Source organism: Vicugna pacos, chromosome 9 (genome assembly GCF_048564905.1).
Source record: "Vicugna pacos chromosome 9, VicPac4, whole genome shotgun sequence".
NCBI lineage: Eukaryota > Metazoa > Chordata > Mammalia > Artiodactyla > Camelidae > Vicugna > Vicugna pacos.
This window is the reverse complement of record NC_132995.1, coordinates 5775055-5788843: the sequence shown is the minus strand read 5'-3', so window position 1 is coordinate 5788843 and position 13789 is coordinate 5775055. Positions and strand designations below refer to the sequence as shown.

General features: G+C 51.8%; 1 protein-coding gene across 3 annotated transcripts in view; it reads left to right on the top strand.

The window, feature by feature from the left end:
- The window catches only part of MYH14 (myosin heavy chain 14), a 74807-nt gene extending 64501 nt beyond the window's left edge, over positions 1-10306 (top strand). For all 3 annotated transcript variants that reach the window (XM_072968552.1, XM_015242796.2, XM_072968554.1), the window contains exons 36-42: positions 283-411; positions 938-1026; positions 1111-1234; positions 3818-4026; positions 7482-7590; positions 9185-9357; positions 9535-10306. In XM_072968552.1, the coding sequence (XP_072824653.1) occupies positions 283-411; positions 938-1026; positions 1111-1234; positions 3818-4026; positions 7482-7590; positions 9185-9357; positions 9535-9691 (990 nt within the window). In that variant the 3' untranslated portion in view covers positions 9692-10306. The remainder of the gene's footprint in view (positions 1-282; positions 412-937; positions 1027-1110; positions 1235-3817; positions 4027-7481; positions 7591-9184; positions 9358-9534) is intronic.
- The last annotated feature ends 3483 nt before the right edge of the window (positions 10307-13789 follow it).

The window sequence follows — 13789 nt, the reverse complement described above, 5'->3', positions numbered from 1 at the left end:
AATTTATTTCTAGTGGGCAGCGCTGGTGTAGAAAGATTCCTCCCAAAAAGTAAAAATTGCCAATCATGTCATCACTGAGAGAAAATCCCTACACTGGAAAGCTATTATTATCAAGCAAATAATAATAATTTTAATAACTGTGCTGTAACTGCCCCACGACTGCCAAGCCCGCTGCTGTCCTCACTGTGGTTATCAACAACTAGATACTCCATTATAAAGATAGACAGTGGGGATTTTTTAAACGCACCAGGCTGGCCCGCTCACTCGCTGCGTTCCTCCCAGGCCCAGATGAAGGAGCTGTGGCGAGAGGTGGAGGAGTCACGCAGCTCCCGGGAGGAGATCTTTGCCCAGAGCCGGGAGAGCGATAAGCGCCTCAAGGGGCTGGAGGCGGAAGTGCTGCGGCTGCAGGAGGTGAGGCCAGAATGGGCGGGGCCGTGGTGGGCGGGGCCTGGGAGATGCTGGGGACTCCTGGGAGGGGCAGGGTCAGCGTTGGGGTTGTGTAGGGGATGGACTCGAGCGGGGAGACTGGAGGCAGGGAGGTTGGGGAGAGAGGATGAAGCCTGAGCCGAGTCTGTGGGGACGCAGAGGAGGCAACAAGGCAGACAGAGTAAAGGGGCAGGTTGGACAGGGCTGTGGACGCCAGTAAGTGGGCAGAGGAAGCCAGGAGAGACCCCCCAGGGGAATCTTGAGGCCGAGGAGCTGATTTGAAAGGAGACACTGGGGTCAGGGAGGAGGTGATGAGGGTGAAGGGCCTTGGGGGCGGGCATCAGGAGATGGACAGGGATCAGGGGCTCAGGATTTAGGAGACATCTGCCTGTAGACTGTGAAGTGGGGGAAAAAAAAGGCCAAGAGACTTGAGGTGTGAGGGACAGGGAGGCCGGTGCCCACGTAGCCTCCCCTCATCACAGCTGATCACCCCCGCCCTCGGTCATCACAGGAACTGGCCGCCTCCGACCGTGCCCGACGGCAGGCTCAGCAGGAGCGAGACGAGATGGCAGATGAGGTGGCCAATGGCAGCCTTAGCAAGTGAGTAGCCTGTGGTCATGTGGGGCAGGGCGCCCTCCTCTGGCCATCCTGCCCTCTCACCTCCCCTGTCCCGGTTCTCCCTAGGGCCGCCATTCTGGATGAGAAGCGGCAGCTGGAGGGGCGCCTGGGGCAAATGGAAGAGGAGCTGGAGGAGGAGCAGAGCAATGCAGAGCTGCTCAATGACCGCTACCGCAAGCTGCTCCTGCAGGTGAGCACAGCCTGGTCACCTATGGCCAGCCTGGGTCCCCACTGACCTGGGACCATAACTTTCAGTCCTGTTCAACAGACATAGGAAGAGGGACTATTTGAGTTGTGTTTTGAAGGTTGAATAGGAGTTGGTGTGACATTGATGCATTCATTCACTTGTATTTCTGAAGTTTCTTAAGGATTAGACCCAAAGATAAATTTTGTAGTCTCTGTCCTGCAGAGTCTTATGGGGAAACAGACATGGGACTCTACTGTCACATTATAGAGTGGCATGTATGATACTAGAAGTATCCTGGGCCCAGGAGAGAGAGAGGAAAAAAACTCTCTGCAACAGTCACAGGGAAGAAGGGACATTTGGCTTGGCTTTTAAAAGATAAGAAGGAGCTAGACAGATGGAGAACAGCATATTTCATTTGTATATTTATTTGTAAATATTTTATGAGGCTTCTGAAGGCCCACAGCCTATTCTGGGTGGTGCTAGGGACCTGGAGATGGATCATTTCAGGTCTCTGCCCTTAGGACATCCTAGTCTGATTGAGGAGGCAGACTATTCCAGTACAGAAATACAAATAAGAATGGAGGAAGCACAAGACACTGTGAGAACCTAGGGGGTACTACTGACCTAGGCTGGAGGCTGGGGGCTATCAGGGAGGACTTCCTGATAGAGGTGATGCCTTAAGAGTTCTTGTAGGAAGTTAAGAGTTTGCCAGGCAAACAAAAGAGGGATGGGATTTCCAAAGAGGGTTCTATGTCTGTATTATTTCATTCATTTTTAAAGATACATTTTGAGACCACTCATGGGGTCCAGTGCTGCTGGGGATTCAGCACTGACTCAGGAAGGAGTAAGACCCCAGCTCAGCCTTTGAGGAGCCCCTAGACCAGTAGGAGAGGCAGTCATATGCCAGGGTAATGCAGCGGCCATCTCACTCAGAGTAAAATCCCGATTACCAACAAGGCCCCACACTCTGGTCCCTGGCTAACTCAGACCTTATGTATAAACCTTCTCCCTCTAGTTCACTCTGCTTCAGCCACACCAGCCTCCTCACTATTGTTTGACCATGCCAAGTTTATTCCTACCTCAGGGCCTTTGCACTTGCTGTGCCTTCTTCCTGGAAAGCTCTTCTCCCAGACCATCACACATTTCACTCCTTCTGACTGCCCTGTGTGAAACAGCCACCCGCCTCCCATAATTTCTCTGCATTCTGTTTTAATCTCCTATCAGTTACCACTGCCTGGCATCATATTATATATTTACTTATTTGTCTGTTGTTCATCTCCTCAACAGAATGTTAAGCACCTTGAGCATAGGGCCTTTATCTTAGTTTTCACTGCTCTATTCCCAGTACCTAAAACAGTGCTGGATGCTCATTATAAATGAAATGCGTAAGCCAATATATGCTCTCACAGAGGATACTACAACCATAGAAAGAGTGATATGAGCAGGGAGAGCATAGCTCAGTCATAGAGCACGTGCTTAGCATGCAAGAGGTCTTGGGATCAGTCACCAGTACTGCCATTAAAAAATACATAAACCTAATTACCCCCCCAAAAAAAGAGACTTAAAAGATCTATTCAAAATTTTTTAAATGAGCAGGATTCAACTATAGGATCTAGGGATGCATCTTTGAGTAATAAAACTTGAAAAGAGAGCAAAGAAGTGTCCATCCAAAAAGTCAGGCTGAAAACATGCTATTCAGAGGGAAAAGGAAGAGGGTTGTTATTAGGATGGGCGTGTGAAATTCTGTTTCTTCACCTGAGCAGGGGTGACCATGATATTTGCCTTCTCTTAACCCATTAAGCCATATATTTGATCAGGTTTTGTTTTGTTTTTGTTTTTGTTTTTTTACTTTTTCTGCATCACAGTTTTATTTTCCAATAAAAGTTTTTGAAAAATAGCATATGCCAATCACCATGTCGACGTGTTCCTGTGAGGGTGAAATGAAATAAAGTATGAATCAGACTGGATCTGACTCATTTCCGTGTCCCCGGCATAGGACCTCGCTCAGAGTATGAGCTGAATAAATAAATAAACAGGAACTATTATTAGGGGTGTGTTTACACATTTGCAATGTAGTAGCTACTGTTAATTGAGCTGGCATTTCTCAAAACGATCCTGCATATCATTCATATCCAAATCACCTGAGATTCTTGTTGAAAGTGTGGCTTCATGGACCCCATTCCAGACCAGCTGAATCAGAATCTCTACAGGGTGGGACTCTGTGGTCTGCCTTTGGTTCACAAGCTCCCCGGAGGATCCTGGTGCAAACAAAAGTGTGATAACCCTTGGAATAGACTCATTCACAGTCAGAGGTAGAATTTAAGTTTGCAATAGTCTCGTGGACTTATTAAAATAGAAAAAAATAAACTACCCAAAAGGTTAACCCAGGGCTGGCACTGCTGTTGCCTGATGAGCCAATTAGGAAAAATACACGCTACCCTTTGTTGAGTATTTAGTATGGACCAGGCTCTGTGCTATGAATCTTAACAATCATCAGCTCACTTAATGGGAGGTGCCTGGATTTACCTCCCACTTTCCCTCTGAGACTCAACCGTGACAGTCCCACCTTTCCCACTGCTGCTACAGGTGGAGTCGCTGACCACAGAGTTGTCAGCTGAGCGCAGTTTCTCAGCCAAGGCAGAGAGCGGGCGGCAGCAGCTGGAGCGGCAGATCCAGGACCTCCGGGGGCGCCTGGGTGAGGAGGATGCTGGGGCCCGGGCCCGCCAGAAGATGATCATCGCTGCCCTTGAGTCTAAGCTGGCCCAGGCTGAGGAGCAGCTGGAGCAGGAGATCAGGTAGGTGGGAGAGGAGGGCACAGCTGGAGGGTGACCCTTCGATTCTGGTAAATGAGATGAAGGGGAGCTGTATTACAAGCACCTGGTTTAGAAATGTCCAAAAGGCATCATCATGTTAATGGCTGAGGATTTCCTATACCATTTAGGATGTTTTGGGCTGCAAGAACCTGCATTCCCACTATATGATTTAAAGAGTCATGTAGCATTTAGATATAGCTGCATAACAAACCAGCTTAAAACTGAGGTGGCTTAAAACATCTGTCGTTTATTTAGTCATTTATTGCTCATGAGTCTGGGCTGGCGGGTAGGTTCTGCTGGTCTGGGCTTGGTGGGCCTCATGCATGCATCTTTGCTTAGCTAAAAGGAAACTAGATGGATTTGCTTATCTTGCCTGGGCTTTCAAAGTAGACAACTAGGCTAATGGGTCTCTGCTCCAGACTGGCCCAGGATTGTTCACATGGCAGAGTGAAGGATCCAAGAGTGAGGGAAATTGTTAAAAGCTTCTTGGGACCTAAACTGGAAACTGATACAATTTCACTTTTGCCACATTCTGTAACTAAAGCAAATCATGTGGCCAGCTCAGATTTAAGTAAATGGAGAAAGATTCTACCTCTTTATAGGAGCAGCTGCAAAGTCAGATTGCGAAGCGTGTGAATACAGGAAGGGGTGAGAATTGAGGCAATTTCTGTCACTAATCCATCCCAAAGAATTTATTTTTCTCATGTTATAAGATGTCTGGAGCTGGGTAGCTGAAAGGTGGCAGGGCTCTGGGTCAGCATCTGGGTCTATTCCCCTGGTCTTTCCCTTTTGGTCACAAAATGTCTGCACTGGTGCCAAACATCACACCCATACATCCATGTTCAAAGTCAGGAAGCAGCAGCAGTGTGGAGCTGAGAGAGTGTCCATCTCCAATCTCTGAAACAATCAGAAACACCCCCAACCTTCATAGTTAAGAACCCCTGCGCTAATAAAATGAACAGAATATTTATTACTAAGCCTAATAAATGTCACTCATCCAATACAAAAGATTTTTCCTATTGCTTAATACTGTTCAGTATCAATAATATCAATAATAATAGGTCCCACTTATTGAGGACTTACTACATGTAAGGTGCTGGACTGCTTGTATATCCATGTATGATATAACGTAATCTTGTGAGAGAAGGACCATTTTTATCCTGTTTGATATATATAGGAAAACTCAGGCAAAGGCAGGCTATACATCTAGGATGCCTGAACCATAATTCACCATCTCTACCATTGTCTGGTGGAGAAGACTGTTGTTTTATGCCAAAAAGTATATAAGGTCACCTTTGTATTCATTCATTCATTCAAAAAACATGTATTAAGAGTGTACTGCTTAGACGCCCATGCCTGCACAACTAAGGAAATGATGGAGAATTGGACACACCTGTGGAGGTCAAGATCTGATGGGATTCCCTGGCCAAGAAAGACTCATGACCTGGGCATAGTGACAAAGGGGAGAGCCTGTGACCTAGTAGGTCTGGGGGAACAGAGTTGAGGAAGAAGCTGAATCAGCCTGAGATGGGGTAGTTTTGGAAGGGTTCCTGAAAGAGGAGGCATCTGAGCTAGGAATGAGAATATTTCCAGGGCACAGAGTCCCAGACAGAGTGGCAACCTTGGGGGAGCATATGGGAGACCAGGCACTTGGAGCAGTGCGATTGGTCCTAGGACTCTGCAACTCAGTGAGGCAAAAGCCTTGAAAGCCAGACTGAGGCACTCTGTCCTGGGTGATGGGGAGCCACAGGGGGCTGTGAGCTGGGGAAGGGCAGGGCCAGTGCTGGGTGCTAAAGGACCCCTCTGGGGCCAAGTTGGGAACAGAGCAGAAGAGAGACTGGGAGATGGGAAGCTGGGGAGGAGGCTGGATGATGGTTCATACAGAAGGTGAGGCCCGAGTAGGGAGCTGGGGTGTGGATGAGCATGACAGGATGAAGGAGAGTTGGAGGCAGAACGGGTGCGCTGTTGGAGGTCAGAGGAGAAGAGAGCAATGTTTGGGGTTAATATCTGCTGACTGGGTGGATGTTGGAGGTTGGGGGAGGATGTTGAATTCACTGGGGAACATGAGAGTGAGAGGTCCCAGGACAGGCAGAAAGTAGTGGCCTCAGAGGTTCATGGAAGAAGTGGTTCTCGTCCAGGGGGCTGGCCAGGGGCCCAGGGGCTCATGGGAAATGTAATTCAAGGTCTCTGGGGAGGCCTTCAGAGGCTGATGGAGGTACTCACCGATCTGAGTACCCACCCCCATCATTATACAATGAAATTGAGGCTCAAAGGATGTTAATTACCTGCTCAAAGTCACTCCAGGAGCAAGGAGTGACCCACCGATCCTTAGTTGAAGGAGTCTCACCCCTGCATCCCTCCCATGGCTTAGTGCTCTCCCACTTCCCCCAGCCCCGTGCCTGCCTCTCAGCACAGCTGGGGCTGCCATGGCCAGTCGTGGCTGCCGAGCACTGCCCGACGCTAGGTGCCATGGTGTGCTGGTCTACGTGGGAGACTATGGATGAGCAATGACCATGGGGATAGGGAAATTCGGGAAATGAGAGGGAAAGGATTTCAGGGAGAGAGGAGGTGAGGATGGCTCCCAGTGTCTGACTTGCAGATCTAGGTGGGAATTGGGAGACGGGCTGGTTTCAGAGAAAGCTTGAGCCCAGTGAAGGATGTACAGTTTCTGACGGACATCCGAGGCTAGGGGCTGAACCAGGCTGGAGCTCAGGAGACATTTTTAGCAGACATCGGGCTGCTGATGGTTGTGGAAACCTGGGGCATGGATGAGCTTGTCCAGGGAAGGCGTGTGAGTGAAGGGAGAAGACAGCAAAGATGGTTAAGGTTGGAGCTTTGGGCTTCCAGAGTGTCTGTGGCAAACACAAACAGCCAGAAAAGGAAGTTGAGAGAGAAAGAACAGAGGGAGAAAGAAGATTCCAGGCCAGGTGGAGGGGAGGTCAGGTGGGAGATGAATCCTGAGCTGGGCGATAGGGCTGTGAGGCTGAGAGGAGGGGACAGTACAGAGTCCAGGGGGCAGTGGGACAGGGCTTAGGTACTGACATACTGGGGGTGGAGCAAAGGAGAGAAAAAGGGTTAGGATGATGCCTGGTGGTCTGACTTGGAAACTAGTGGTCAGTGGGTCAGCTCCCTGAGAAGAGGAAGACTGGGGACAGGGGTAGTATACAGTTGAATATGAGAGACCTAGTGGGATATGGAAAACTGGTGTAGACATGAAACACTATTAGAAACATCATTAGTAGAAGCCGAGGACTAGATGCCCCAGAGTGGGGAGCCTGGGTGCCAGTGTCTGGCCTGAGTAGACTGTGGGAGCCAGTCATGGGTGGGAAAGAGGGCAGAGGCCACTCCAAGAACAGGGTGGCAGCCACTGGATGAGGCTGGGGGAACAGAAGCACAGGTGAGCAGCTCTCCTGATTCTTTCCTTCATGCCTCCTCAGGGAGCGCATCCTCTCTGGCAAGCTGGTGCGCAGGGCTGAGAAGAGGCTTAAAGAAGTGGTGCTCCAGGTGGAAGAGGAGCGGAGGGTGGCCGACCAGCTCCGAGACCAGGTGAGCAGCTGATGTCATTGAGGAGCAGAGGGGGCGGGGGGACCGTTGGAGGCATTGAGATTCCATCAAAAGAGGCAGCGTGTGGGTGCTGAACTAGAACTGAGTGCAGACACCATCTTGGGGCTTGGTGCGTCAGGAGAGAGAAGGAATCAATGACTTTGTGGTCTGTAAATTCTGGAATCTAAGAAAAGCCCTGGTTGGGAGCTAAGACAACAGGGAGAAGGAGAAGTTAAACCATGCCAAGAGTTAGGCCATGGCTAAAATAACAACGCATGGTGTTTATTGAGTGCTTTAACGAGCCAGGCACTCTGCTAAAGACATAACATGTAGCACATTTAATTCTTGTCAGAACCCTATGAGGTAGGTACTATTATTTTTCCTCTTCTCCAGGTGAGGAAACTGAGGCACAGAAAGATGGAGTAACTTGCTCAAAATTATTTATTTAGTAAGAGATGGAGACAGAGTTCAAACTCCAGCACTCTGGTGAAGAATCGGTGCTCTTAATTACTTACTGAGCAGTTACTTTGTCCCAAGCAGTGTGCTACCTGCTTTCATTCTCTCATCAGCTCCATTTCACAGGTGAGAAAATGAAAACTTCATAAGGGGATATAATTTGCCCCAGAGTCAAAATAGAGATAGTCTGGATGAGATCCTCTTGGATCCTCTTGCTAACCTCCACCCCAGTCTCAAATGTGAGTCTCATTGCCGTGCCCTTAAAAGCTCAGCTGTGTTTTATTCACTATTTATTCCACTAAACAATTATTGAATACCTGCTACCTGCCAGGCACTCTGCAAGGGATTGGAGATATGGTTGTAAATGACACAGAGAAGGTCCCTGCCCTCATGGAGCTCACATTTTCAGCATAGGAAAAGGAAGACACCATTACAGATTGTGACAGGTGCTATGAAGGAAAAAGAGAGTGAAAGAGGGGGACACAGAGGATTGGGGAATTGTCCCTAGATTGAGGGGGAGAGTGTTAGGAAAACTTCTCTAAGGAGGTGACATTTGAATTGACACTGAAGGGTGAGGAAGAGCCAGGCAGAGGGAACAGCAAGTGGAAAGACCCTGGGGCATAGAAATGAGCTTAGTGAGTTCCCAGCAAAAAGCAGATCAGTATGGCCCAAGAGAATAATGCGGTTCGAGGGTTGAGTGATAAGAAATGAGGTTATAGGGGTTGGCAGGAGGCAGATCATGTGTGTCCCTCCTGGAGAGAGGGATGGCAGGTTCTGGGGAAGGTCTCGGTGAAGATGGTCTGATCAGTGTGTTTATCGGAAGAAGACCCTGCAGGGCGCGGAACGCCAGGCTGAGGGGCTGGGACTTTGTCCAGGGTGCACGGGGGAGCCACGGGAGGACTTTGAGCAGGGGAGGGGCAGGGTCAGCTCCGGGCTTAAAAATGACTCCTCTGAGGCCGAGTGGGGGAATGGCCTCACCTTCAAGGTTGGTGTGGAGGCTTGGAAGGAGGATGTGGATCAGAACAAAGCATGAACCGAAGGCAGAGCACGGGACAGTCGGGATGCAGGAGGGATGGGGCTGTGGGAGTGGGTGAGGGTGGCTCCCAGAGGCATGACCCTACCCCTGCTGCTCCTGCCCAAGCTGGAGAAGGGAAACCTTCGAGTGAAGCAGCTGAAGCGGCAGCTGGAAGAGGCCGAAGAGGAGGCATCCCGGGCTCAGGCTGTCCGCAGGAGGCTGCAGCACGAGCTGGAGGATGTCACAGAGGCATCCGAGTCTATGAACAGGGAGCTGAACACTCTGAGGAACCGGCTCCGGTGAGGCCACCCCGCACATGCGCACCATGAACCCCAGTTCCCCCATCTCGCTCTGGCCACTCATCTCTCTCCTTTCCCTTTCCATTTCATTTTGTCTCCCCATCTCTCTCTGTCTCTCACTTTTCTTTGTGCCCCCTCATTTAATCCCTGTCTCCGGGTCTCTCCTCGGCCCTGCAGGCGCGGCCCCCTCACCTTCACCACCCGCACGGTGCGCCAGGTCTTCCGACTGGAGGAGGGCGTGGCGTCCGACGAGGAGGCAACGGAGGAGGCCGAGCCGGGGTCTGGACCCCCGCCCGCAGAGCCAGACGGGTCCCCCGCGACCCCACCCCAGTGACCCCGCCCTGCCCCCAGCCACTGGGCCCTCCCTCCTTGGCCCCCTTGGTGCCTGCGCCACGAACCTCCCTCTGGCTTCTCGCATTTTGGAAATGGTGCCACCCTCTGACATAACAGCACTTTGTCAACCCCACCCTGGGGATCCCCTGAGACTTCTCATGAACCCCAAAAACGCAGAGGAGCAGGCAAGCAAAGTGGCAAGGACTGGAGCTCTCTTGGTTGGGAGAAATTTGGGTGTCATTGGCAACTGGAGTCCCTTCCAGCTTCAAATCTTCACTTGTTATAAATGATCTTTATTATCAGGAAGGGAACATGGCTCCCCTGCCCTCCCCAGCCAGGGATCCCCAGACTTCTTCCTCTGCCCCTCCTACTTAGCCACTGACCCCAGAACTTCTGGGTGACAGCGCCCTGAGGCTGCCACCAGCCTTGCGGAGGGGCTGGATAAGGGGACCCCTCTCATCCCCTCTCCCTCCATTCTCTGCCCTCCCTTCCGGTTGCTCTTGTGTGATCATGGTTCACAGTTCAGTTGGAGTTCCCTTGGGGGCTGGAGGAGGCCCCCATACGCTCCCAGCCTCCAGGCTCGGCAGAAATAAACTCCAACCCCAGTTGGACCCTGCGGGGGCTGTGTGTGTTCCTGGAGGGATAGGGGGGCAGGGTGGGCAAGAGTTTTTAAAGCTTCTTTGGGAAGGGGGCAGTCTGCTGGTTCTAATCCCAGCTGGCCAGTGTCAGGGGACCTCCTGTGCTCCCAGCATTCAATGTGAAAGAACTCATTTCCCCCTGACCCAGCCTCCCTCCCTCCAAGGTATTCCCTCCATTATACAGATGGGGAAACTGAGGCTCAGAACTGCAGGGTCCCTTGTTCCAAGCCTCCCAGCCAGTGAGTGACAGAAGGGGGTTGCTGCACTCTGGCTGACCCCCAAGTCTTTGCAAAACGGTGACAGTAGTGGCTGCTAAGCCGTTTGCTGAACACTATTTGTTTAGCTGTGCTGAACTGGGGCCATTAGTTTCAACCCGCAGTACAACCCTTAGAGGGAGGGCTTTCACTGCTTTCCAGTGTCTAGAACGGTGCCTGGCATGTAGTTGGCCTTCGTTTATTTGCTGAATGAATAGATCACCCCCTCCTGCCCTTTTCATGGTGGAAATAAGCCCAGAGAGGTTGAGAGATTTGCCCAAAGACACACAGCTACTAAGAAATTGAACCCAGTCTGGTAACGCCTGAGCCCACACTGAGGAACCCAGGTCCACTCTTTTCCTGGGCACCAGTCACCCTCACAGACTTCCCAGTTAGAGCTGTGAAGCCCCATTTTTACCGTCAGGGAAACTGAAGCAAGCACTCGCTCCCTCAAAATCAGATGAGAGCCAGAGAGCAAGGGGATGTCTGGACCCTCAAAGTGCATGCCCTTTGCCGTTTGAATATGACCCCTACTATTGAAGACCCAACCCTTCTCTCTAACCCCCAAAACCCCCAGCCTCGATCAGGAGACCTTCCCTGAAGACAAAGAGGAAGAAACTTCTAAATGAAAAGGAAACTTTTATTTCGGTTGGGAGTGGGAGGGTGGGTGGGAAGGGGGCATGACACTTTCTTTGGGGAGAGGGGGTGACATGCGGCAGCTTCTGCATTGGGCGGTTCATGCACCCAGGGTGGGCTTGGGGGAGGCTTGGGGGAGGGGCCATGCCGACCCCTCCCTCCCTGCCCTGGGGGTGGGCTGAGAAGACCCGCCATTAGCACCAGAGTTGGACGATTTGCAGACCTCCCCTCCCCAGACTGACTCCGGACACCCGCCCCCATCCCTGAGAGCTCCCCTTGCCACTGCCCTCCCCCCCAATCGACAGGCCAGGCCCGCCACGCCCACTTTTGAATGAGAGAAACTTATTGCTGTTTGTGTGTTGGGGAGGAGCCGCTGAGTTCAGAAAGACCCCGGCCATTCATTCCTCCCCAATCCCCCCGCCCCCCGCCCCGTGTCCGTGCGTTTCCGGAGCGCAGGAGGGGCGCGTCATGCGTGTGGGGAGCGCGTCATGCAGCGCATGCGTGTAGTTGCAGGCACCCTGGCGGCCGGGGAAGAAAAGTAGAGCGGGACTTGGAAGTTGTCCCTTTAGCTCGCTCGCTCTCTCTCCCTCCCCGAATCCCACACTGTTTGTTGACTTGGGGGACGGGGAGCAAGAATAACGTTTTGTAGAGGTTTATAATGATTGTGGTTATTTTTAAAAGCTGAACTAAAAAGCTGGGTACGTGTGGCAGATTGGCGAGCAGGAGGAGACGTTGGGAAGAGGTCCGTACTCTTTAGAAAAAATCCTCACCCCCTTTCCCCACACCGTTCGGCTTCCGTGAGGGTCAGGGGTATCTGGGGGCTTTTTTTGTTTTAAAGAAGTTAAACCCTTTGGCAATATAATCAGTCTCCACCCCCATACCCTGGTGTCTGAAGCCCCTAGCCCTTAGACCCGCCCCACCCCGCTCCCACCAGAACCCGCCCCACCCCTCGCCCCTGATTCGCCAGGGTTTAGGGTCCGAGGGAAGGATGGGGGGACTCAAAATGCCCCTTGCATAGGAATCATTGCATCAAGAATCGTGCTCAGTGACACCCACCCCCCAACACTCGGGTTGGGAGTAGGGGATTCCTGAGGCCTTGGGAGCAGAGGGAAGGAGGTTGCTAATTCCATGGGCCTCCAGGTCCAGAAGGGGGGAGTCCCCTAAGGATTCTGGGACCTGTGTGGTCTCTGGGTTTGGGGGAGGTAGCGCATCCTTGAGCCAGGATGGGATATGAGAAATGATTTTCCACCGCGAGAGTGGTGGCGACGAACGCCGTGGAAGGGCAGGCTGGGTTCCCAGCCAGATGGATATGTCGTTCTCCAAGCTTTTGATATTCCAGTGTCCCTCCATTCGGGCACAGCCTCCACTTTAAATAGATATACTTCTAACCTAAATAAACGAAGTCCTGGCCAAGTAGCAGTATCTGGACTTGCCAGCTTATATGTGAAACGCCAAGACAAAACTTTAAACAGAAGTGTTTGTCTTTGCACTGCCCTAAACTAGCACATTGCCAGGGGTACAAATATGACCCTCTGGGAAACATTGGCGTCTATGAAGAAGGTGCCTTTGGGGCACCATTTAAGGAAAGAAGCTCTTGGTAGGGCAGGGTTAGGCATAAGGAAGGGAGTGCCCCAGGAAGGTCTGATTCCCTGGAATTGCAGAAAGGTTGAGCCTATCTTGGAAATTCTAGCGTCTCGGGAACCTGAGGGGGATTCTGATCTCAGATCTGGGGATGTCCAGGAAACGTCCGAGTGTGGGAAAGATTTGGAGCATCCCAAAGGCTGAAAGTGAGCTGAAAGGCCGGATCAAGTATTGGAAGTTTGAGAGGTGCTGGGATGCAGCTCAGGGAATGTGTGGGAGTGGAGCTGGGGGTGTGGGGAACAGTATCTGTGTGCAGAGGTGAAGTCCTAGGAGCAGGGGGGAATGTGGAGGATGCGGGGTGCCAGGGTCAGTCTTGGGAATGCTGGGTGCAGGTCTCATGTCCTGGGAATCTGTAAGGGGTGTTGGGGAATTGTGTGTGCTAGGGCCGGCTCATCCCAGGAATGCTGGGATGGGAGGTCTGAGTCCATGCAGCAATAGAGGCGAGCAGATCCCTGGCGGGGGGAGCAGGGAGGAGGAAAGAGTGAAATTCACCAGAGGGATCCTTCTAAAGGCTGAGATAGCAGCTGTCCGCAGCCCACCCCCAATGCCTCCGCTTCTACCATCTGAGCTCAGCTCTGGTTTTTGGCTTGGGTAACAGTTCCTCCTTCCCCCACATTGTTGCTAATTTTTTAAAAAACTCAATGCGTGATGGGTTGCCCTCTGGGGGTGAAAGGTAGGAGGATAGAGACCCCCATGTGGCTTAAAGGCCAGCCCGACCCCCTTGAGGTCCCTGCCCCCTTCCCAGAGTGCCCCTTCCCTCGAACGCGGCATGCAGCCCCTGGCGGCTTATTGCTGAGGTGGAGTTGGAGAGGGCTGGGGGTCCAGGTTGGGGGAGGCATGCAGAGTAGGAGGGAGGTGCCCCAAAATGTAATTGGCATAATTTGGACGTATTTACAGGAGCTGATGGGAGGGGGAGTGTCCTATGGCTCA